The sequence below is a fragment of the Anopheles arabiensis genome, chromosome 2 (assembly GCF_016920715.1).
Source record: "Anopheles arabiensis isolate DONGOLA chromosome 2, AaraD3, whole genome shotgun sequence".
NCBI classification, from domain to species: domain Eukaryota; kingdom Metazoa; phylum Arthropoda; class Insecta; order Diptera; family Culicidae; genus Anopheles; species Anopheles arabiensis.
In genome coordinates, this window is record NC_053517.1 from 2,746,447 (window position 1) to 2,770,406 (window position 23,960).

Consider the following 23,960-nt stretch of genomic DNA (forward strand, 5'->3'; position numbering starts at 1 on the left):
AACAAATTTCAGTTACAGTTTGATTGCTTCGGGTGGTTGGAACGGGAAAAACGGTAAATAATAAAAATAAACGATAAAGGTCACTGATAAGGCACGATGATGGAAGACGAGAGAGTGATGCAAAAAATGGTGGAACCTTGAGGTGAGGTAAAAATTTATGGAGAATATTATTGGACGGCCCCGCAATTTGGGGTTAAAGCAGTGGCAGTATTACGAAAGATTGGTCATAAATCAACCGGCATCGTCGGTCGGTAAAGTCGAAGAGACATAACCGATGTCTTGGGCCGAAGTAGGGGCGATGGTGTGGCGTGCGGTAGGGATGTTGTTGCTTCGTTGGTGGATCGTAAACTTCATGGGAAAAGGATTGAAGAAAGCCTGTTTAATGTCTGTTAGGGGCTTTTACCGACAGCTGCCGAGTTTCGCAGTGGGATGGTTGAGTGTGTTTCTAAGCACTGCAAGGCATTTCCTGTACAGCCGCTTTCCATGGAACAATCTGCCCGACATGACACCGATTGTTTAAACCGATTGATTGTGTACCATTGTGTAGTGAGTTTACACCGAGCAAACAAGTGTGTTGCTGACGAAGTTGATTTCGTGATGTGATACCGGACACAGTTTACACACTTACCCTTGCGTGTGTCGGTTCCGTTCCGGAGAAGATAGAGCGGATTGCCATCGTCCCGCCGCCAGGTGACTTTCGGTGCCGGATGTCCGGTGGCGCGGCAGTAGAACGTCGCATTGCCACCTTCACGTACTGTCAGATCCGAGGAAGATTGTTCGTCCGATATATCCGGCGGTACTGTACGGAGGGTAATTGATGGAAGTTACCGTGGAGAACACACAAAACACACACACAACACTCAATACAGGCCGTTACTTACGCTGTACATCGACACAGCCTACTTGCTTCTGCAGCGGAGTGACGTTTATTTGACACATGTAGCAACCGCGGTCGGATTCGCGCACGTTGCGTATCTTCAGCCGCCAGACATCACGCTCCTCCTGCGTCACGCTGTAGCGTGAATTGTGCGTCACAACCCGTCCCTGGAGCGCCAGGACTGTCTGGTCGGAGGCTCGCATCCAGCCGACCTGTCGAACGAAGAAAACAGCATGCCGAAAGGGGCCCGTCGTCTCGTTAGCAATTCGGTGCGGTCTCGTGTTGAGTGAGACAGACGGACAGCAACTTACCTTGTAGGCACCTAAATTTTGTACAATGCAACTGAGCGTCGCCTCTCTACCTATAGGAACTGTCACGTTCTCGATTGGGCTTGCGAAGCTCGGCTTCAGTTCCTGCTCGTTACCTCGCGTTTCGGGATTTCCTGCGGAAAAAGGGAAATGAGACAAAAACATGCGTCAAACGCTGCGTACAAAAAGGTCGTACTGCACGGTACTAATGAAGCAATCACAACCCAATGCCTCACAGCACCGTGTAACAGCCATTTATTTCCGCACACGAAAACCTGTAACGTATGGAAAATGGTTACGAACGTCTAATTTTTCATATTCATCGCTCGGCGTGTGTGTGTGCGCGTTTGTTTGATGGCAGAAAAACGTGGAAAAACTCCATGATCCCTGACAAAAAGGACGAAAATAAAAGCTCAGCTCGCCCACAGTGAATAGCTTTTATTTTTTTGCGTCCGTCGGGAAGGCAATGGAATGCAATTGGATTTTTCCATTTCAATTTGGGTAGCGCTTTTTTCTCACGCCCACCAAAAACACGTGTTCCCCCCGTATAACGTGTGACGCGGGTATTTGCGGGGCGTTGACAAAAAATTCCCACAGCGTTCGCGAAAAACTGATTGCAAAGTTTGTAAACCGACGTGTACTAACACAAATACAAACACACACACACACACAACCGCACAAAAAAGGTGCAGATCACATGCCCGGATTCGCGGTCACAGCCGTCAAACTCAGTAAATCTGCTCACCGTCGCACCGACCAGCGGAAACTTTTGGTACGAAACGGAAAGTTCAAGAATTGGGTATGAGGAAGAGAATGGATGGATGGCCCACACTCCGATCATCCCCCCATGCCGTCCACCCCGTCCAATATGTTAGAGAGAATGGCGGGGCGAAAGTTGTGTTTTTCGATCCCCAGCCCAGTCTGGTCTGTCTCGTGCGCCATCGGTTGTTGGTGACAGTTTACAATGCCCCCGCACCAATCGCCCTCTGGCGGCAGCCATGGGGCGGACAAGAAGGTTGCTGATTGTTACGAACCGTGTCCGGAAACATGCACCAAACCTTCCGGAATGGCGCGGCAAACATGGCGTTTTGGAGTGGAACGGTTGGTTGGGATTTTTCCGCGTTCGCCTGGGTGTTGATTTTTCCGACGGCGCGCTGTTCGCTCAGCACCCCGTGTGGGTCGAACCATATTTGTGTGTGTGTATTTTCGGGGAACATTTTCCGAGGGACCAACATGACCACACTCGCAAGTACGATACACACGTGCAGCGCAAACATAAAGGCACCGAACCGGACCAAAGCCCAACCGACCGGTGGCTTCCAGCAGCGTTTTGGGGAAAATAGGCAAACCCGACCAGAGAAACAGAAAGAGAGAGATAATAAACAGAAACCGGCCGGAGTAGCCAAAATGCAAATGGTGGAAAATTACAGTTTAATTGTTGTATATGTACCGCCCCGGTCAGCGGTACCAGCTGGCCGCTTGTTCGCGCTGTTTTGCTGCCCTTTTTTTTGTTCGGGAGGGGTTTCGGTTTGTAACCGAGTTCTGGTTTTGTATCCTACGGGCGCGCGCTAGGGTCTAGGTTTTGTTTGCGAAAATAACGGAGAAACACACACACACACACACACGCACAGAACCGATTCCAACCAGCTTCAACAACATCAACCAACCGTTTCAACTCGTTCTTTTCGACGGGGGAGAAGGACTCGTTCTTTTTGTGTTATTTTGTACCATTTTTTTGCACCTCTCGTTGCTTGACTGTTGCTACTTCCAATCTGCCACCAGTTCAGGGAAGGTCGCCTTCCGGCGCCTCCCCCTAAAGGGTCCGTGCCTTTATTTTATTTCACTGGCTTTTTATTTTACTTTCGCGTCAAATCGTGTCGCGCTTCGCCGAATCCTCGGAACCCAGAAGCCGCGGTGGCGGTAAACTCTCGGAAGTAAATCGCTTGAAAATGGGCCCAGTTTAATGCTTACGGGGGTCCGTGGGAGGGGAGTGCCGGGCACCGGGCTCCGTGCTTTGTGTGTTTGTTGTTTAACCTTTGATGAAATGACCCACCGTTACGTCCTTTTTTTTTTTTGTTTTGTACTATTTGTTTTATGTTTCGGTTGTTAAATTTCACAGCTTAATGAGAGGAAAGCGCTCACTAACATGCCAACCACACACACACATACACATACACATACAATCACACAATCACACATCAGCAAGCGGGGCAGAACAAACAACCCATAAGCACAAATGCGAGAAAAAGTGAATATAATGCTGGAGAGTTTTTAAAAGGTAATCAAAGGATGAGTTTAATTCCTTCCGAACTCAAAATTGGCTGTACACTTGTTCGTTGACCCTTGGTTTTCGGTTGTTCTGCTGTTCTCCTTTTAATTGTGTATCATTTACATTCTCTTTTTTTCGATACCAAAATTAACGTGCTATCACAGGCACGGGGGGAATTAAGAACATACACGCACACGTCCACCCACCCGTGGGGGACAGTTTTGTGGTATTTGCCTGTGTTTGTGTGTGCTTGCCTGCTTGTTTGCCATCGTTTCGATTGTTGATTGTTGTGAAATTTTCACCATCGCTTATTTTTCCACACCTGTGACTCCTATGGCGGGTGGTGGTGGGTGGAAAGTCACCGCTGGCTTCTGTGCAATTTGTGAGTCAATACAGTCAGCTTCAGCGCTGCAACATCAGCAGCGGCCGCAGGCGAAAGGATGGGATGGGAGGGGATGTGGTATAATTTTCGCAAAACATAAATCATCGCATCGCAAATCGAATATCGAATATTTATATGTGTGGGCAATAAATTCATGAGCAGCACGTAAATTATGATTGTTCTTGGGCGCGTCCTTCTTCGAACAGGTTCTCTCGCAGCACAGCTTCATCTCGCTTCTTTATTTTCTCCGTTCCATAACGCTGGGATCCATGAGGGGTAGTGTGGTGGTGGTGGTGATGGGCGAACAGCAAGAAATGGAAATAAGACACGAAAAATCAATTTCCAAGCACACCTATCTGAATTCCTTCCATTTCACTGCCTTACAATGCCTTTTCCACCAGAGGGATGAGATATGTTCTGTTCTCCGTTTAAATTGAAAATATCCTCAGCCAAGGATTAAAAAAAAGCACGATGCACCCAGGAATGCACTGAATGCCATGCTGAATGCAACCTAACGGGCTCTTGCAATTGTGCCTACCGCAACCCATACCATCCACTGCTCACTGTCCCGCGGTGAGATAAGCCGTAAATTACAAATTATTGCACATGGAATGAAAGAAATTCCATTCCCCAGCTTCTACTACATACCTTTCTTTTGGGGTTTACATTCAAGGCGAAGCATCCCCTGCTTCGGTGCTATTAGCTCACAGTTAATCGATTTGCTAAACGTTTGTGATCGTGATTCATTACGGGGCAAGCGAGCAATGGAAAGGCAGAAATTTTTGGAATTCGACGCTTTGGCTTTCCGCACACATAAAGAATACTGCTTGAAATGCTTTTCTTCTGCAGCATCCTCGGAATTGCTAATCGATTCGTCGTTTACGAATGGATTATTAGCTTGCTATTACGTGAGTACGTGAGAGGAAAAGTGATCTCGCTGTGTTCTTGGTAGGAAATTGACTGCTTGCGAATCGAAAGCGACACAAAGAAAGCGCCGATTTAATAGACGCTTTCTGAGAGGAACAAAGCCATTTAATCAGACATTTTTGGTGATCTTTTGCACTGGAAGAGATTAACACTTCCCCCGCTGTCTAGCACCTCACATCTCTATTAATGATTATCTCTCCCTTTATCCCATAAAACCGTCTACATTCATTAATCAAGCTTAAAATTCAATCCAAAGAAGAGAACAGTCGCATCGACAGGGCAAGCTTATCACCGTGACAAAACGAATGCCATCTAAATATGTTAAAGAAAGCCCGAGCCTGTGTTTCGACCTATTTTTCCCCCTCACTGCAGCTCTAGCAAACACCCCCACCCCGGGGGGAAGGAAATAATAACGAAACAAAACAAACCGTCCAAAGCGCACCAACTTGAGCAGTTGCCATAAATTGTGCGCCACCCAAATCCCGTTGCGAGACGCGCAAATTGCCCTCCATCACTCTAATAACGATCGATTGGCCCGGCGTGCAGAGAGAGAGGGAGAGAGAGCATGTGCGAGTGGGGACAAAAATGAAGCCCGCCGCAAGATACAAATTGTACGCTACACGTGCGAAAAGTGCTGACTCCGCCGTGCGCTCCCATGGCAACGGAGGACACAGCGTGGAAAGATAAATCAGCCCTTGCGCAGGACTCACTGCACAGCACAGCGCACAGACGGTACACTGGAATAGCTTCAGGAGCTTGGGAAATTTATTGGTTTTACTACTTGGTTTGGTTTGGTTTTTTTGTTTTGTTCCTTGCTCGAATCGGGATAAACACACTCGCCCTTTCCTTCGGGCAAGTTGTTGTCGTTCGTCGTAGTCGTCGTCGTCGTCGTTTCGGTAAGCGATCTGCCCTTCTTAAGGGATGGAATTTTTCAATCAACGATTTACACTCTCTAATCCCGCTTCCGGTTGGCCCGTCTGTCCGCCTGCCTGCCCGTGCCCCGCCCGAAGCTGTGTTCCTGCTGTGGGAAAGCGTTCCTTTTGGACAGGAAACGATGGCCTACCATTAACCGAAGCATTCAATAATGACCAATTTCCTCCATTTTCCGCTGACTATTGTAAATGGTCGTTCGCTCCGGGGTGAAAGTTGGTTGTTGTTGTTGTTTTTTTTGCGTCCTACTTTCTCCCAAAAACGCTCCCGTCAGCGGTAGTTTAGTTCCCGGTTTGAGAGGGGGTTTTCGGGGTAAATTGGTGGTCAACCAAAACACACCAGCGATGAAGGGAGGGCTAGCAGGGCTGTTTAACTCATTTTTCTGCTTTCCGGTCAATCAAGCTCGAGGGTTGCTATGGCACGATGATCACAACCGCAGCAGTCCGAATTTCGAGCGGAAATTTACTTTTACTTACGACTTGTGATGCCGCCAGCAATACTCCATTCGATAGCCGTTGATGGAGTCTTTTGTGGAGTCTTTTAGGGTTTTGAACATCAACATCCTACCCGCCAAAGTGTCATGTGACGGAGGGAAAGAACGTTCCAATAATTCGATTTCTTGCTCCTTACAAAAACCACGACCAACACTCCATTTTAATTCAAAAGGATGTTTCATTGGTCACTGTCGGAGACAAGCAACGCCTCGCTCAAGGTGATGATTGAAATGACCGGTAAACGATATTCATACGACTCGGTGGTGTGCCCGTTCGGTTTACTGTCCAGCTCGATTCTCCTTCACAAAGCAGCCATGCCGAGGCCTGCTATTTCCTGTGCGCGCATCAGTTCGTTTCGGCACCGGAAATGAAAATTGAAGCCCAATATCAATCGGCCCCGTACCGTACCTACGAAACACCGATCAGGTAAACCGACTGCACACTCGAACGCGTACACCAGTGTGATGCGTTTGCGGGACACCGGAAAATGCTCCCCTCAGCTTCCTCCACAACAATTGTGCCAGAGAAGCGGTACGGATTTGTGAAATCTCAAATCCGATCCCGGAATCCCGGGTTTGTCGCCGGGGTGAGTGCTCCATTTTCAGCTGCACATTGAAAATGAACTGTCCTTTCGTGTCCTGGCGCCTATGTTTCGGGTTTTGGGAGGTCCCAAAACGTTATGCTCCATAATTCGGGCCGGGCCAGATGTTACCAACTTAGCAGAAAGGTGCCTCTCCTCTTTGCTACTCTGTCTTGCTCGCTTGCTTTGAAAAACATTGATGTATCCGTTCCACCTCCGATGCAAGCCAACCGATAGCAGTGCACACGGAGGCTTGGGAACTGTTGGGACAACTACTGCAGCTGCTACTGTTGCAAAGTAATCGAAGCGTTCAACCAAACACGAAACCGAGTGGCGAAACCGACTCGTTCGACAATACTACAGTGTTCCTTCCTTCTTTGGTGGTTACGGACACGCCGGTACCGCTTTGCACTTACACCACAGGGGCCACCACCGCCATGGAGTAGAGTATCCATTCTGTTCGATACTTTTCCGATGCACCTGGCCGGCACAAATGCGATGCAGCTTGAGCTTGCATCATTATTCCAAGCACTGCACAGCTACAAAACGGAAGCTGCTTGTGTGAGTGGATGTGTTAGGTTGGTCCCCTTCTTCAACCCCCCCCCCCCACCCCCCGCTCCAGGTTTCAGTTCAATTTGTAACTGAATATGTTTTTATTGCGCACAAAACCTTCCCACTTCCCGATAAGTACGTTCGTACCACACACCCAGCGCCCAGCAACACACAGAGCTGTAGCATAAAGCATTTTACTGTACCGTTGTCGGAAGCAATTGATTGTATCGGTTGCAACGATAAAAACTCTCCCATGCATTCGTAATCTTCACTGGAGCTTTATTTTAATTGGACGAGGAAAGGAAATCGAGCACAGTGAAGAAGAAGGGACATTGAAAAATGCATCTTTGCTATTGCCTTTTTTACACGAAACCGCTCTTCTGCTGAAGATTTCCAACCAACAAAGGGCAAATCTTGCTTCATTCTGCTTCATGGGCGCCACAAACCCGCCGGCACAACGGTTCCATTTTTGTACAGAATCCATCATCCAGTAAATTTAAACGCAATCGTGCATCACAGTATCCTCCGCCGGAAGCCAGCGCTTCCTTCAAGCGATTTCTAAAGCATTTCCCCCTGGCAGCGTGGAATAAAAAAGGGGAGAGTAAAAAGCAACACAAGAACTGCCAGGAGCCTCTTGTCGGCCGCAAAGCAATGGCCACAATTCTCCAAGCTCATTAAACACAATACACCCGAGCCCCAGCGAACGGCTCTCGGCGCTGCCATCCTGGGAGGACGGTTTTGATCGGTGGAAAATGAATTACTTCACTCGCTAAATACCGATGGGGATCGGTAAACGTAATGAGTTTCAGATACTTGCCTTCTTTCTACAGCACCGCAGCCAGCGCAACAAGGTGATGGAAGATGGGAGGCGCGATCAATCATTTGTAGTGAAGGAGGTTAAAACTGTGGCGAAGTGAATTAATCTTCGTTTGCATGGAAGCTTTTGTTCTGTTAGCGAGAAACACACATTACCCGCTAGATGAAGTTAGGTTGAGAGAAAGGGCGGCAAAAAATAGAGCAAAACAAGCGTGCAATTTAATAGACCAACAAACAAATCGTTTTAAATCTTATCGATGGCGAGGCGAGAGCGGTGCTCATCTGGCGCTGCTTTGCGTTGGTTGAGCAAATTTGGTCAATTCCCTTGCGATTTCGTAGAAACGCTCGGAGATTTGCATTCATTTCATGCTAAACTCCCACCACCAACAACGGCTGAAAGAGTCGTTCGGGATAAAGTTTGGTAGACTCCACGGCACCCAGAATGCAGGGTTTTATTGTAAGCAGTATATCTTTTGCTTTTTAAGCATTGTTTCAAATAGATGATTTTCATCAAATTCTCTATCAACCTGTTTGCTGTTGCCAACCATGCTCTAGTCACCCGTAAGCTACTGCAGAAAGGCTTCACTATTAGGCCGTGAAACCCTGTAAAATCCCTCCCTGTAAGAACAGTTTCTGCTCTTAGGAAGAACTCGCAGTGCCTGCCAGGCACACCGATTGTAAACAGCGATAAAAAACCTTTCCACCGCCAGACCGTGACGAATTAGAAAGCAAAGAAAGCGGCACTGGGACCGGGCGCGAACCACGAACGCCACCATCATCCCACCCTACGCGCTCACCGCTACGCGAGATTTTTGTTCGCCCGCCGAACAGAGCCGACACAACGGTTGAATGAGTTTTTATTTGAATTTACATAATTATTATCGAGCCGCACACAGCCCTGGACCAGCCGCAAAGGCTTGCCGGAGCGGCAGACAAAACGCTTGAGGGCTTACGCTGTAGCTACTCACGGGAGGGAACGAGCGGGAGCGGGCGAAGCATTTTAAAGGTGTCTCGTGGCAAAAAGTTGCAACATAATTCAAATAAAACACCCTCTAAATTAGTGCCCACAGACTTCTGCCCGACCAGGCAGCCGACAAAAGGCGGCCCCTTTTCCCGTATTCCTTACACCGTAACAAGTCCTTTGGCGGGTCCTTTGCTTTCGGAATGACTTGTCAACTTGCCATCCAGCCTCATCATCATCTGCCACGGCTGTGTAGCAAAAGCTCATAATCTACTTAACTGCAGACTGGCACTGGGGGTGAACAAAAATGCGCCACTGAACTTTAAGTTTCGTTGCTCAACTACGTCAACGGGGTTAATTTTACTGCAGTGAAGCAACGAAAGCGACGGCTAATTGAGAAACGTTCGTAAGGGGGGGAAAACCCCCACGACAGTGATAGCGGTGACGATTCTGTTTTGAAAAGCACACCGGCGGCGGCACACTGAACCACTTATGCAAATGAGCAACGGTTAGTGAATGAACAGGCCACGGACCTTCGAGTGTTGTCGGTGAGATGGGAATGCTCCAGTCGAGCTCGACGTTCGGGGAACTGGTTGTAAGATGCATTCTTCTTCCGCCTGGGCTGCTATATCTGGTGGTCCTAATTTGGTCGTAACAGTCTTATCGAACGACTTTATTTCCGCTGGGACCAGACAAACCAAGGCTCTTCGCGGACCGCTACTAACAAGGATCAAATGATCACCGTTGGTGGTCGGTCGGCTCTTCGCCTCAATGCCCCAATAACTTATGCAACATAATCGCTTATGTGATTTGGAGGTGCCGTGTGCCGGGGCCGGTTGCCTTTGAGAAGCCCAGTAAAGACACGTTCTGTCCAGGAAACTGTCTAACTTTCCAGCACGAAAAAAAGAGGAAAAACGAAAAAACCCCACAAATTATTTCTCAGAAATTGTAAAACAAAAGATAACATAAACTGACGGTATCTAAGCTTCCCTTTTTTCCATCGCCCTTAAACCCCACCTTCACCGTTAAACAGAGACCTTCAGCTATGCAGGGTTTTGTGCTTTAAAATGGCGCTTATTGGGTTGTATCAATAATGCACACCCACCACCACTACCACCACCATCGCCATCATCATCTGAGGATGTTGCGCGTGCGAGCGGGAACCACCGACAAACAAATGCCAAACTTTCCACATCCGTAAGCCGCTTCCGAGGGGTCGAGCAATAGGTTCCCACACCCAACCCCACACCAGTTCGCGGAAACACTCGCCTCGGTGGGCGATAAAGTTTTGCTCTATTGCTTTTCGCTTCAATGCTTCGCACACCCGCCAGCCCCCCCGAAAGCACGTTGGCCACTTTTATGTGTCCTTCTTGCTTGTGCTCGAGCCCCATGCTCACCCCCCTGCAAAATGAGGTTGTTCAAGCATTAGCGGAAAGCATTCGTGAATGTGTGTATTCGATGCGTGTGAGCAGGGGATCCCTGAAGAGGATTTTCCCCGTCGAGTTCCTGCGCCCTGTTCTCTCCACTGCACACACCCACACACACGAGCGCACGTTTAAGCATTATTGGCTTTTGTTCGGCAAATCTCTCGGAATCGCTATTGATCCCGGTTTAAGGACCGGCTGGCGGAGCGAACGCTTCTCGATAGCAAACGCAAAGCTGGGAGGGAAAACTGAAAGGAAAACTACTTCCCCAATTGCCTCGCCACTTGGACAAAACGGGAACGGGGGGATGTTTTTCTTTCTATTCGAATGCCTCCGGAAGGACATATTCCGGCTGCTGCTGCTGCCGCCCTTTTCAACACAGTCTTGCGGTCGATCCTCGTTCAGTTCGGGGAAATCCACTCACCCACTGCTCGGTCCACTAGCTCGGTCACGGTCACGGGTGTATTTTTTCCGCTCCACCATCTGTCGGCATGCTGTAGCAGCAGAAAAAGGATTCGCTGGTCCTTTTGCAAAACCATCCCCCTACCCCTAGAGCCCTTTCGGCAGGTCAACCCAAGCGACCGACCAAGCAGAAGAAAGCACACAAGAAAAAGGGTCCACACCGGCTGTATGGATCTGCAAGATCGATGTATTTGAATGGTACCGGGAGCTTGTACGAATCAAAGCGCTAAACGGATAGGCGCGCCTGAAAAACATTCAACATAACATCCATGTGTATACGTGTGTGTGTGTGTTTGGCACGATTGGAATAGGACAAGGGCAGCATACCAACAAAAAAGGGCGTCCCGAACACATCCAGGGATATAACAAAAGGGAAAGGAAATGAAATAACTAAAATTGATCCGAAGCAGCCCAGAAAAACATGATTGATGGATTGTCATTTTCTATCATTGCACTTGCACAAAGATCGTGTTTTTTTTGGCCGGGGAGATTTATTTGACCGTGTATGTGTTTTCCCTTTGAAGCACCATTTCCAAACAACATTGTCCGACTGTCCAAAACCTAACTAAAACCTCGCCATATGCACAGGACCCGCTTTATCTCTCTCTCTCCACTCACATAAATTGAACGACACTCAATAAGCAATGGAGCAGAGAAGGGCAACGGAACTGCCTCGGGGGGATAAATTCTCATTCAATTTTAGCACTCATTGGCTGCCCTGCTTCGAGCGTCTAAGCGTTTGCATTTGACATGCTTTAGAGAGCTCGCATTCCGACACATGATTGATGGTTCCGATCCGGAGTCATCGTCATCACACTGTTGTCCTGCGCGCACCCAAGTTTCCACACCTAGTCGTGTTTTATTTCCAATACACACACACAAACACACACAGACACAGGTCACACCGCACCCGGCGGTGTTCGATTGAGCTGTGGAGCGTTTTTGGGGGTGGCTTGGGTAATAATTAATCAACCTATCGGAAGCGTACTTAATCAACACTTGAGGTCAACCGTAAATTATGAACGTGGCTCATCCCGAAACCCGTGTTACCGCAAACGATTGAAACGGAGTATCCTTTTGAGGGCGAGTCCCAGTCCACTTCCTGCCCCTTGCTCAGTAAGCAGGCCGGTTTTGGGGTCACAAATATCTGCCATCGACCCGGGCATTTATCACTAGGCTGGAGAGGCGAGAGGCTAGTGTTTGTCGTTTGGTTTAATTTACGCATCAGTCGCATCCACTTTTCCGACAAAAAAAAACACCACAACACCACAAAACCAGTCCGTGAGTGTAGTATGTATACATGAGCTGGTGTTTTTCAGGGTGGAAAATAAATCTTACCCACCAAACACCAAACAAAAAACGAACGTTCCGATGCGACGTTCCTAACGAGAAGAGATATTGTTTTCAATAACGTGGCGCAACAACATGGATGGGTGCAGTTTTTGCTTCGAGCAGTAACCGACAAAGAGCCAGAAACCAGAAAAAGGGCTTTTCACGCGAAGCTCAGATAACTTGTAATTAAAAAGCTTCGCGTTCACACACCACCACGAAAGCACATAATTAAATTCGCCCTGCCTGGTCGGGATTACGCTTTAAATCGCTTTAATGTACCGCCTCGCCTCGGTCTAATCAGTCTGGTCGTTTAGCTAATCATTTTCCCATTCCTTCCTCTCGTCTCGGGAGAGTCGGGAAAGGAATAAAGCGTTTTGCTGCACATCGTTTTCGTGATTGCTTAAGCTTCTTTAAACTGGAGAGGGTTTGAAATACATTTCAACCGGAAGCGCAAAACGTTCCGGTATTATCACACACACACTTGAAGCATCTTCACTTCGGGGAAAATCCCTTTTTGCAAGCTTACCCTGTCCCCGCCAGTGCTGGCAAGATGTTGAAAGTCATCACAATCTCATAATATCTTGATTGATCATCAGCTCGATCGATGCAAGAGCATGTGTGTGGAATAATAACGTTCGCCTACTGTCTGCCCTGCCGGTCGAGAGTTCTTAGCACTCTCTCCTCTTTCTGCTCTCTGTCTGTCTCTCTTGCTCTTTTGAATTTCCTTTTCCCATAATTTAAAGACACGGCACGGCCAGTAACGGGGACACCCGACCTTATCGTCGGGATACTTGTGCTTTGGTAAACTAGTTGGAAATTCCAACGGATTTGCAAACACGTGCTACGTGACCATTTCCGAAACCAAACACACCGTTGGTAGGGAGTGGCTCCGTTCTTCCTCACTCGGGAAAATTCTGTTCCCGTCTTTTTTTTCTCTTTTTCTTGAGCGATTCGATTTCTTTCATCTGTTTCCGTCCCAACACTTACCCTTGACAAACATCGTCAGCAGTCCCAGCCACAGCAATAATCCACCGGCCGGAACTGTTCGCTGTCGAGCGCCGGTTCTGCGGGTCGTAGCCGGTCGGGTGGGCCAGGGCGTCGCCGCCCCACCGGTAGAAGGTCGGCCCGAACCGTCGTACATAATTTCTGCCGCTTTTATACCGATCACGTACACCGAACGAACGAACGGGACGACAACACGCACAGAATCGCACACACACACTTGAGATGGTTCGATAGAGAGAAGTTGCAACCCGGATCTTCGATGACTGAGGGTTGGTGAAACTTGTGCCTAGCTGCACGTCCTTCGTTGCTGGGTCGTTCACACTGGGGGTCGGGGCGGGAAATGTTTCCAAACCACGCAAAAACAACAACAAAAAAAACTTAACTATGACGGAACCAGATGGAGAAGCGCTACGATTTGCAAAACCGCCCTTTCGCCCAAAAACCGTTTGGGATTGGTCGTTTCATAAATTTTGTAAAAATCCACTTTCACCCCACTGCGGCCTTCTTAGCTCGCCCACCCACACTTCACACTTTACACTTGTTCTCGCTGCTGTGTGCTGTTGCTCCGATTTTCGATTTCGTTTGGGCCGATGGGCCAAAAAAGAGCCGGGCGCTCACTACGGCCGCTGCTGTGGAAAATCGTTTTATGAGTCAAGTCGACGACGACCGTCATTTCGGGCGAGGTTTCGAGATATGTCTCTACCAGCACGGAACGCCCCACACTCTCCACACTCCCTAGGGCTCAATCTGGCCGATATCTACGATTCGATACGCATAAGCACTTGCGTTCCGTCGTTAACCCTTTTGGCAGCCAGCGAGCGCACTGCTGTTGTCCTTCGCCTTTATTGGCCATCATATTCGCACATCCTGTGACGTGCGACACGGGTTGTCAAATTCGCACATTCCTATTTCTTCAGAAGGGCGCCGTAAGGCTCTCTCAGTTCACTCTGTTGTTGTCGAGATGAGTGTGTGTGTGTTTGTTTAGCAATAATCGTAATAATCATTCGCCCATTGAACTGCAGTGGGCGTGCTACAGGGCAGATTAGAATCGGTACGTCGTTAAGGAAGCGCGCAGGCAGTATGGCGGCGAACGTGCGAAGCAACTCACGGACACATCCTGACGCGGCAGTTCAGCGCAGAATTAAGGACCAAGTGCCAGTGCCAGTGTAAGCCTTCCGGCGCACGTACCAACCGATGCGAGCCCACATCACTTTCACCCACGAGAAAGAAAGTGCAAATAGGCCGTTTTATTTACTTAGGCACCACCGCACGCAGTCCGTCAGATGTTGTCAGTATTCTAATAAAATCACCCTTTTGCTTTGCGATAACTTTTTACGACGGGCCCGAGATACGGGTTTTCGCACGCACGCACAAATTGCTAGCTACACTCCACATACTTCTACACACACACACAGAGGAAAGCACACGCGTACACAGACACTAGCGGATGTGGTCGTCCTTGAGGTTTCCGGTGTTGATTCCCCGGGAGCCGTGTCCGTGCGTGCAGGAAGCAAGCGTGCGTGCCCGGGCAGTGGCCGCAAGTCTGAAAGCAGAAAGAGAAGAGGTCAGAAAGATAAGGGATACTACTCTTAGCGGATGGGTTTACATCGATTTAAGTAAATTATTTATGCTGCGCTGTCAGAAGTGGTCGCTTGCGCAAATATTGTACATTACGTAATGCGATATTGGAAAATGATATCCATTCCCTTCGCCCGTAGTCCCTGCACGGAAGGATGCGCCTGCTGTTGTGGTTGTTCATTCTTTCAGTCCCCATTTTCCCCTTCCTTCAGTCTATTTACACTGCTGTTCGGTTTGCTGTTTGACAATCGAGCGAGATTGTTTTCGCAGTAACCGCCGTTTACGCTTTTCTGCGGGCGAAATTACAACAGCCGTTTACAAAGGGTGGTTCGTTCGAAGGCGAATCGAATGGCGTATCGAGAGCACTTTTTGAGAGAAGATTAATTTCACGCTTTTCCTTTTTTTTCTTGCTCGATGCAGAGACGAAGAATCGTGTCTTTGAATGTCACAGGCGGGATGGTTTTCGCTGTCAACATTCCATCCACGCAAGGGTAGAGAGCTTTTTTGTCGTAGGCGAGACACATACACCGACGATTGCGCCCCGCAAACGCTACGTAAACCGCGGGCAAGAATCTGTTCTGTTTGTGTTAGCTTCTTAGCAGCGAGCAAGATGTTTATGAGTCGGTGTCGATTTGCTGATTTGAAGTTAATATCAAACGCAACAGCCACAAGTCCATTTGGCAAATTGGAAAACTTTCGCCTCTTGGCGTGTAGCGGATGATCACGGGTGTTTTTGCCCTCCCTGCATGGTTTCCAGTTTCGGGACTTTCCGCGCAACCGTCTGCCAATATTGAAGCAAATGAAACATGCAACAGTCGTCGATGTGCGGAGATACGATTCTGGTGGCTGTGAGTGAAACTTTAACCTTGTAGCTTGAGCTGAAACGCAAAACATGAAGTAGCGTTACGCAGAGGAATGTAATAAGGAGATTCATCACATGGCAGCATTTCTTTTGAACACGAACACGAGCAGAGATCGTTCAACAGCCGTATAACCGGTAGATATTAACATTCCATTAACATTCCTTTTAATGAAACGCTTTCAGCGGAATGAAATGCAAAATCATGGGCCTGCTGCTTAAAGGGAACCGTCTTCTCCTCCTCGCCAAACTCCTCATTACAGCAGTTCGAGCATAAAGGAAGGGAACTGGTCAAGATGCTTAATGCTCTCACCCCTCCTCCGGAGTAGGGGGCATCACTTTCTTGGGGTCACGTTTTACACCTTCCCCGAAAAGAGACCCCAAAAGACAAAACCATTCACTTCGTTCAGTCAGTGAAGCAACCGGGCCGCCTGGGTGGGTTAAAACCGTCCCACACCCCCATTCTTTACATTTATCGCCCATTAGCAAGCAGTTGAAGATTTATGTCCTCTCCCGTACCAGTCACGTTGTCTTTAAGGAGGCTCTAAAAGCTCCGGACGCAAGACAACTCAACACCCTTTCACCCAACCCCAGTCTACCCTGCCAGAACGTAGAGAGACAGTGTGGAAAGCCTTCGAGTTGGAGCCGGAATGTGCTGGAGATGTCGTTAAATTTTAACCTCAAAAAGGCGAACGATACCTAACTCATCCGATGAAAGACATAAACGGAGAAGATGCTTTCCACTGGATTGAGTGCGAGTGGGTGGTTCACGTGGTTCACATTTCGATGCACATGAAAGGTGTATTAATTCCACCAGCTAATCGGTAGCGCCCCCGCCTCGCCTCCTCCGTCCCAACCCTTCAAAACGATCGATCGTTAAATGGAGGCGGAGAAAGCAGCTTGTGGGCTGTAAAATTTAATTCAAACAATATTTCAATAAAACTTTTCTGCCGCAAATGAGGAGACGGTTTCAAACCGGCGGCGGCTCAGTGGATATGTGTGGAACCGTTCCGAGCACGTATTGAATACGTGCCTTCCTTGCTTTTGGGTGGGTGCTACTTTATTTTTAAGAACTTGGCATGGCTGGAGGCAAAAACCAAACAGGACAACAAAGCGCTCACGATCAGGCTCTTAGAAAATGAAAAGATGAATGCCTAAATTGGCTCTCGACGATGCTGATGAAGACGCCGACGACGCTGAATTCCTGCTTTGCTTTTCCTCGAAAGCGCCATGTACGCGGATGGGAAAAATAAAACGCAACTTCCAAGAAGACTGTAAGCAAAGCAGCGTCGGTTGTGCATTTGTCCTCCATTAGGAGGATCTGGCGGGCGTTTTCTTTTTTTGACTACCGCTTACAGGTGAACAAAACACAATCCGGTCTAGGCGATGGTATGGAGGGAGAGTGAAAAAAAGGCAACTACACCACCCGCCGACCGGAGTCGCTTGGTTCCGGTGGTAAATTAAATAATCTAAGACAATTTTGGCTTTCAATTTTGCATTCATTTCAACACGTAGGCCCCTAGCTTGCTTGCAAACCAGAAATACCGAAATGGCAATTTTCTTCTCCATTTTTACTCAGGTATTTGCTTTGGTAGGATTTCTTACAAAAGTGCTCTTAATAGAGATTTTCTCTCTCTCTCTCTCTCTCTCTCTCTCTCTCTCCCGCCTATGCCTGTTTCCCCCACCCCATTTTGCATGACTTTGATCTACGGAAGTGCTGATCTTTTATATTAGTGGCTCAATTTTTCTCTTACACTGGTCACTTTCGCCCGAAACGAGCGACGAACGATGTCGCATCTTCAAAGACTTGGCAACAACGTTCGCAAATTGTTCCCAATTCCCTTTTGCGCTCTTGTCCGATGGGATGCTCTTGGGATGTTAAAAACAACAACAACAACCACAGCAACCCAACCCCCCTGTTTGGAGTGTCCACGCAGAATGCTCAATGTGTCGGAGGGAAAGAACACGCCACGAAGACGGACACGGGTGCACGCGAAGTAAAAGTTTTATGGCTTTCTCTCTTGGCGGCGATTTAAATTAAATTGCGGCGCGATTTCCATCGACCATCGGGGATCAAAACCAGGGGGCCCTCAATCAATGTCCAACCACCTCCAATGTCTGCCGCGAGCTCCACGAAGGGGGGTCCATACAAAGTAACCAGCCCGTGTCCACGGCACACAGCACGGGGCGACAGGAAAGTTTCGCTCGCCCCCCTCTGTAAGCCACGAAGAAGAGCGTTCGAGGGGCTGGAAAGGGGTCGGAAAGTTTACATTTTCTTCCACACGCACACACACACACACTTTGTGACCGGATGTCCCTACACAGCGGCACATCACAAAGTAAAAAGGCACAAAGTCGGAAAATGGAAAGAATTTCATTATCGTTCCAGGCGACGGTGCGGTGCGTTCGCTTGGTTTGTTTCAATTTTGTTTTCACCCCTTTTTACGCCCATTTTTCCGAAGAATGTTTACTCGGTCGGGAGCGACTTTTCGGTTGCGTCGGCAAATAAAAAAGCTCGTACCAAACGGGGTAAAATTTGATGATGGAACCGTTTCTTCCAGCAACCCACCATCCACAGAGCTTAATGACAATCAATCGCGTTGACACGCTTCGGAAAGATGGGACAGAAAGAATGTAAGAAACATGAAAAAACCGGAAGTTGGAAACCGGAAGGTCGTATATCGTGTATCTCCCTTTCAACCGTCAGCTTCATCTGCAACAACGCAACGGCAACGAGATTGGGAGGAAGTTTAGCAATCCTTTATTGCTAGCAGAGGAGGAGGGGGTTATCATCACGGGACAGAAACGAGGGACACAGGACGATCAACAACTGCGGAATGCCATTCCGGGCAGGGAGTAACTTATAATTACAATCCTAACCCGTCATTTGCGGTAACAGACAGCTGCCAGTAGTCAATTTCCCCATATCTGGCGAATCTTTCCGGAGTTTAATGAGAAATTTTCTGAACAACTGGCCGGCCAGCTTGGCTCCCGGCCAGCGCGACTAACTGAAAGGAGAAACCCACCCAAAGCTCGCACTCTCTCTCTCTCTCTCTCTCTCTCCTTCCTTTTCTCCCTATGTTTCACTCTGTAAATGCCAAAGGGCAGAGGTAAAGCGAGTCACCGTTTTTGTGACAGTATCTCTAATGGCATTTTGTTTGCGAGCTTTTTACTAAATAGTTTGCAGTTGGAAAACAATTTAAAGTTGGACCAACACATAAATGATGTTGCCCACCGGGTGGGTGGGTAGGAGGTTACTAGCAGCCAGTGAATATAATAAGCCCATTTCGCCCGCTGAACCGAGTCGGCACTGTGTGGCTAACTCGGGGGAATTTCTTCCATTTATGTAACGGCACGATAACGAGGCAATCGAGCAATTTTCCAATGGGACTTCCTACAACCTCCTGCATCCATCCCCCCCCCAGAGCATCATCGTTTTTTGTCTCTTCCAAGCCATTAAACGTTCTGAGCTTCGTGGGAAGCGACAGAGAGAGAGAGATTCGAGTTAAGAGGAACGCACGACGGTTGGGCAACAAATATCAAACCGCTTCTAAACACGTGCGATAAAAACGCAACTCCCAATAGGGGAATATCATTTATTTGGCTTGCCTGCGCTTTGCACGGTTTTGCGAGCAGGAAAGGGAAGGAAGAGAAAGGCGCGCAGGGAAAACATGACACCCCAAACACTTAGCGCTGATGAAGAAAACGCAACGGCAACCCGCTGCGCTACGAAAGCTGTGCGCGGCAAAATTACCTTTTCGGTATCGTAAAAGCGTTAATAATGCATATAATCATATTTAATGCTGCTGCTTCTTGTGGAGAGTTTTCTTACTTTCCCATGTTTTGCCTTTTTCTTCTTGGAATGTTTGAGCTTCTTTCCCTCCCAGCAGCGTTCAGGTGCCGGTGTTTTGATCTGTGGCGATGCTAACTGGAGGATTATCTTACTACGGTATCACGTAACCCCCCTCACACACACACCCACACCTTTGCTTGCGGTTATTGCGCGCAAGTGAATGAACTTCATTTTCGCAAACGACTCTTGCCACTTGCAGGTGCGTGTGTGTGTTCATGTGTGGTTTGTGTGGATGGGCGATCGTATAACATGAAGATACGAGAATTGCACCCAGCGTGCTCGGTATCGATAGACAGTAAAAACCCGATCAGTTCGTACCTGGTTATTGGTTATTCCCGCGCTTTCCACCAATGAAACCTTAGCCGTTTAATCCACGCGCCGCTAGATGATGCTCTTTTGGGGTTATGAGAAGCAGTGCGTCTACTATATACACCTTCAGACGGTCGTTGCCATGGCTACACACATCACGCACCAGACACCGCTTTCAGTGAACCGCAGGGCGAGCGTTCCCCGGGTAAGTGCCCTTTGGGAACGGTTAACCGATAAGTCGATAACGATAACTCACTTTTGCACTGATCAAACTTCCATTAGCTAGCGCGAACCCGTTGGGGGCAGGCGCTCGCATTCCCGGGTGGAATTGACTGCTTCTTATTGCGAATGCGATTGGAAGGGATGCAACCAGACCGACCAGAAGGATAGAGCGAGTGTTAAATATGCATGACACACTAACCACCGCGACGGTTAATTCACCAACAGCTGATGTCTGAACTTTAGCACGAGAGTTACGAATTTGGACAAGATCTTTTGGAGATGCTACTTAATTTCCACACACACACTTGTTTTAGCAGTCCTTCACATTAATCCACATAAACTATAGCAACCGCGTCACCAGCAACAGTCGACGAAGAACAACAGTCGTCGCTCAACCAACAACAACAGAACTGTCAAATGCGTTCGTTGATGATTTATTCAACAACACGGTCACGGGTACGACAGCATCGCCCGCACACTCGCCAGACAGCGTACAGCGCCGGCCAGCGATCGTTTGATACTGACAGCCGCAACGACATCATCGCTTCGCCGATCTACCCAAAACCGTCCAGGCGTCCAGCAGTCTGTAACGCATGAACTCTACACCGACCGGTGTAGGTCGCACTCCCCTTTTTTCCCTCTGGTGAACGGAAGACCGGCCCCGAGATCCCCCGAGCGTACGCAGGGCGTTCTGCGCCGACGCGAGGACCGCGAGCCACCGAAACTCACCCGAACGGCACTCCGGAACTCCGTCAGCAGCAGCAGCACCCGATAGCACAGCATCCGGTTGCGGACGGTTGCGTCGCTAGCACTGTTGACTCCGCGGCTGAACTCCACCGGGGGACGACTGGTCGCTGCCACTGGTCGTGCTGGGTGCTGGGAGTTGCAATAAATGACTCTCAGAGGAAATCTTGCCGGAACGCGGACGTGCTGCAGCCACCGGAACCATCCGGGTCCGGTGATGGTGGGGCAAGGGAACAGTCAAAGGACGGCCACACTGTGGCTCAGTGGGCATTAGCATTAAGGAGCATCGATGGCGCGCGCGGTTCCATTTGAAGTCAGCACTCTCGGGCTGTGCCGGCGTGCATGGGGATGAATAATTTAAAACAAATCAATCGTGTGCATGCGGTAAAGCGGGGCAGAAGGTGCAAGGGAAGCCAGTGTCAATGCTGCAAAGGTTTGCGTTGAAATGGAATCGTTATATCCCTGCCTTCCTCCCGACATTGGTGCGCGGGGAAAAGTAGCCGCTGGCGGTGGCAAGGTTATCGATTTGCTTTTGCCTCCAGACCAGAGTGCATGGCCGCATTAACGCGAGATCCGATTGGTCGAATCCGTGGGAATTCGTTTGATGAACATTCCTTACACACAGCACCGGCTCGGAGGGAGGGTTGGACACGTCCGCTAACGATGATCCATAAAAGGGATAATGAAGGACACACGGTCTGGCTGGTGAGTGCCATAGTTGGAGATAAATGGTGACATCGAGATCACGTTACCTTTACCAGCCGAGGCTAGAGCTGGGCGAGGAACTACGTTCCGGGCGCACACACAGTGCCACCGTGAAAGCTCGTACACATCTTGATATCGCTTTGATCACGCGAGGTGTCAGCGTAAGTCGACGTGGAGCGGACAGCTACGTGAACGAATTGCTTTCAAGGTCCTTGCTGCGACGCCTGGCCCGACACCGAGAAACGGAGTGTTATGATCCGGTGGTGGTTCTCCTCCATCCACCGGAGACATTCTTTCACGCTGTCACATTTTTCGTTACATTCCAATGATTTATTGCATCCCCTTGCATCGCATGCCCGGTCGTTTGGTGGGTTCCTCTTGGTTTTTTGGAGAGCCAACGGATCGGAGGAGTGGAAACGACCGAGCAAGAGCCGGAGAGGTTCATCGGGATGAGAATGAACGCATGACTCCCGATCTCGTAAAGTGTTCATTTTGAAGCATCACTGTGCGTATTATTTTTTTGCTATACACAGCAAGCCTTACTGTTGCCAAATAAACTAAGAACAACAACAATAAATGCCCGAGCATTAGCCGACGACCAACAGAGCAGGTGGAGCAGCGGAAAGTTGAGGGGAAGGTTTATGTTTATCGTCAGAGAAAGGAGACAAAAAAAAGTTCCATGCACCGGACCTTAAAGGGAATGGAGTTGTACGTACGCACAGAGCATCCGATGGACACAACTCACCCAACGAAAGTCTCACGTTTCGTCAGCCCAAATTGGGACATCGCCGGACACAATGTGGCGAGACAGTGGGCAGTTAAGAGCCTTGTTAAAAGCCCCATTGTTCGGAGACATGTGGTGTACTAATTAATTTTATCCATCCATTACATACCGACCGGACAACAACCAGAGCGAGGGAGTGAGGTCGCCGCAGTATTGTTGGATGGAAGTTTGTGTCCCACCCCAAACGGCATTGTCAAGGTTAATGGAAGCAGACGGAGGGGCAAGAACGGTCAGACGAAGAGGCAGAGGAGGCCAATTCCTAACGGTCTTTGTTGCGTTTTGCATGAATTTAAATGTTAGAGCGAACATGTGCCACACCGACAATGCTGCTGCACAGCCGAACTGTGACCAGCGTGTCTCGCGGGCCTTTATAACGTCCAAAAAAAACATGGAACCAACAAAAGGCGAAAAGTGAAACAAGATAAATACCCGAATATTAAACTAAGCGCAACCGGTCCACGGTTTGCGTTTTTAATTGAAAAGATTTATTCTGTTTTTTTTTTTGTTTTTGAGCGCAGGGTTTGCTTTTCACACTGCCTCCGGTACCGTGCAATGTCAACTGGAAGATAAATAAACGCAGAGTGTTCTGAGAAATGGTGTGACCCACCAACCAACTGGAGCATGTTGCCCATGGACTGGTTGGCATGCCGCTGGACAAGCTAGCTCATGATGAGCACATCCATTTTTTTGTGTTAGCAAAACAACCCAAAAGTACGATTTTCAAAATCGAAGCAACCACAAAACGCTCGGTCGATGATAAACGTCATCTATCAACACGGTAACATATGAGCGAAACAGAGATAGAGAGAGAGAGAGAGAGAGAGAGAAAAGGGGTGCAGAACATGTGCGAGAGAAAGTGAGAGTTGAAAAGGGACATAAAACGAGATGCGGCATGGCGACTGAAAATTGTGTATGTGCATGTGACAGTGATGGTCCGATTTTTAATTAAAATCTGGCAACGATTTATGAGCAAAGAAAAGTCAACCCGATGAGTGTGTGTGTGTGTGTGTGTGTGGGTGCGTCCCAATCAACACTTTTTGCTGTAAAATGAAAGCGACAAAGGCACATCTATTCCCCGAAACGTCGTAATAGTTTGGGGATAAGGGATGAAAACGAGTGCAAATGTTAAAAAGGAAGTAAATATGTTTTTCCGTTTCGATTGATCCTGTAAATTTGAATTACAAAAACTTCCATGTTTTTTTACTTGCTGAAACCCATTCCGTTCTGTATATATTGATTACTTCCTGCTCTGCCCGTAGCTCCGTTGCGTTGCCTTTGGATAGTTTATTATTATTCCACTAATCCAGTGTTGATAAAAACAACTTCAAACGCATTCAGCACCGGAACAATCGGTACTGCCCCGGCCGGTACGGATCGGCCGCAGCTTACATTGTCTGTACTGGCACTTGGTGACAAAAGTTCCCGGTCCCAGGCCCAGGCGCATTGACGCATATTGATATTAGTTCCCGCCGGAAACCGGGGCGGGACCGTTGGATTGGATGCAACGCTGCTTTGATCTGCTGTTCGGCTGTTTATTGAATGGGGAGGTAATAGGCAGCGCCGATTTTTTCTCTTTCTGTGGCGCAT

The 23,960-nt window shown here is 48.5% G+C and overlaps 1 protein-coding gene across 3 annotated transcripts in view; it reads right to left on the reverse strand.

Annotated features, from left to right (window-relative positions):
• Nucleotides 1-23,960, reverse strand: part of LOC120893712 (opioid-binding protein/cell adhesion molecule homolog) — a 68,203-nt gene that overhangs the window by 2,794 nt on the left and 41,449 nt on the right. Inside the window, exons 1-5 of one of the 3 annotated variants that reach the window (XM_040295765.1) lie at nt 20,175-20,667; nt 13,302-14,862; nt 1,189-1,319; nt 882-1,089; nt 629-799 (exon numbers count right to left, since the gene is read on the reverse strand). In XM_040295765.1, the coding sequence (XP_040151699.1) occupies nt 629-799; nt 882-1,089; nt 1,189-1,319; nt 13,302-13,455 (664 nt within the window). In that variant the 5' untranslated portion in view covers nt 13,456-14,862; nt 20,175-20,667. Of the gene's footprint in view, nt 1-628; nt 800-881; nt 1,090-1,188; nt 1,320-13,301; nt 14,863-19,927; nt 20,668-23,960 lie in introns of those variants that run through there. The other 2 variants (XM_040295763.1, XM_040295764.1) reach the window with 2 other exon arrangements.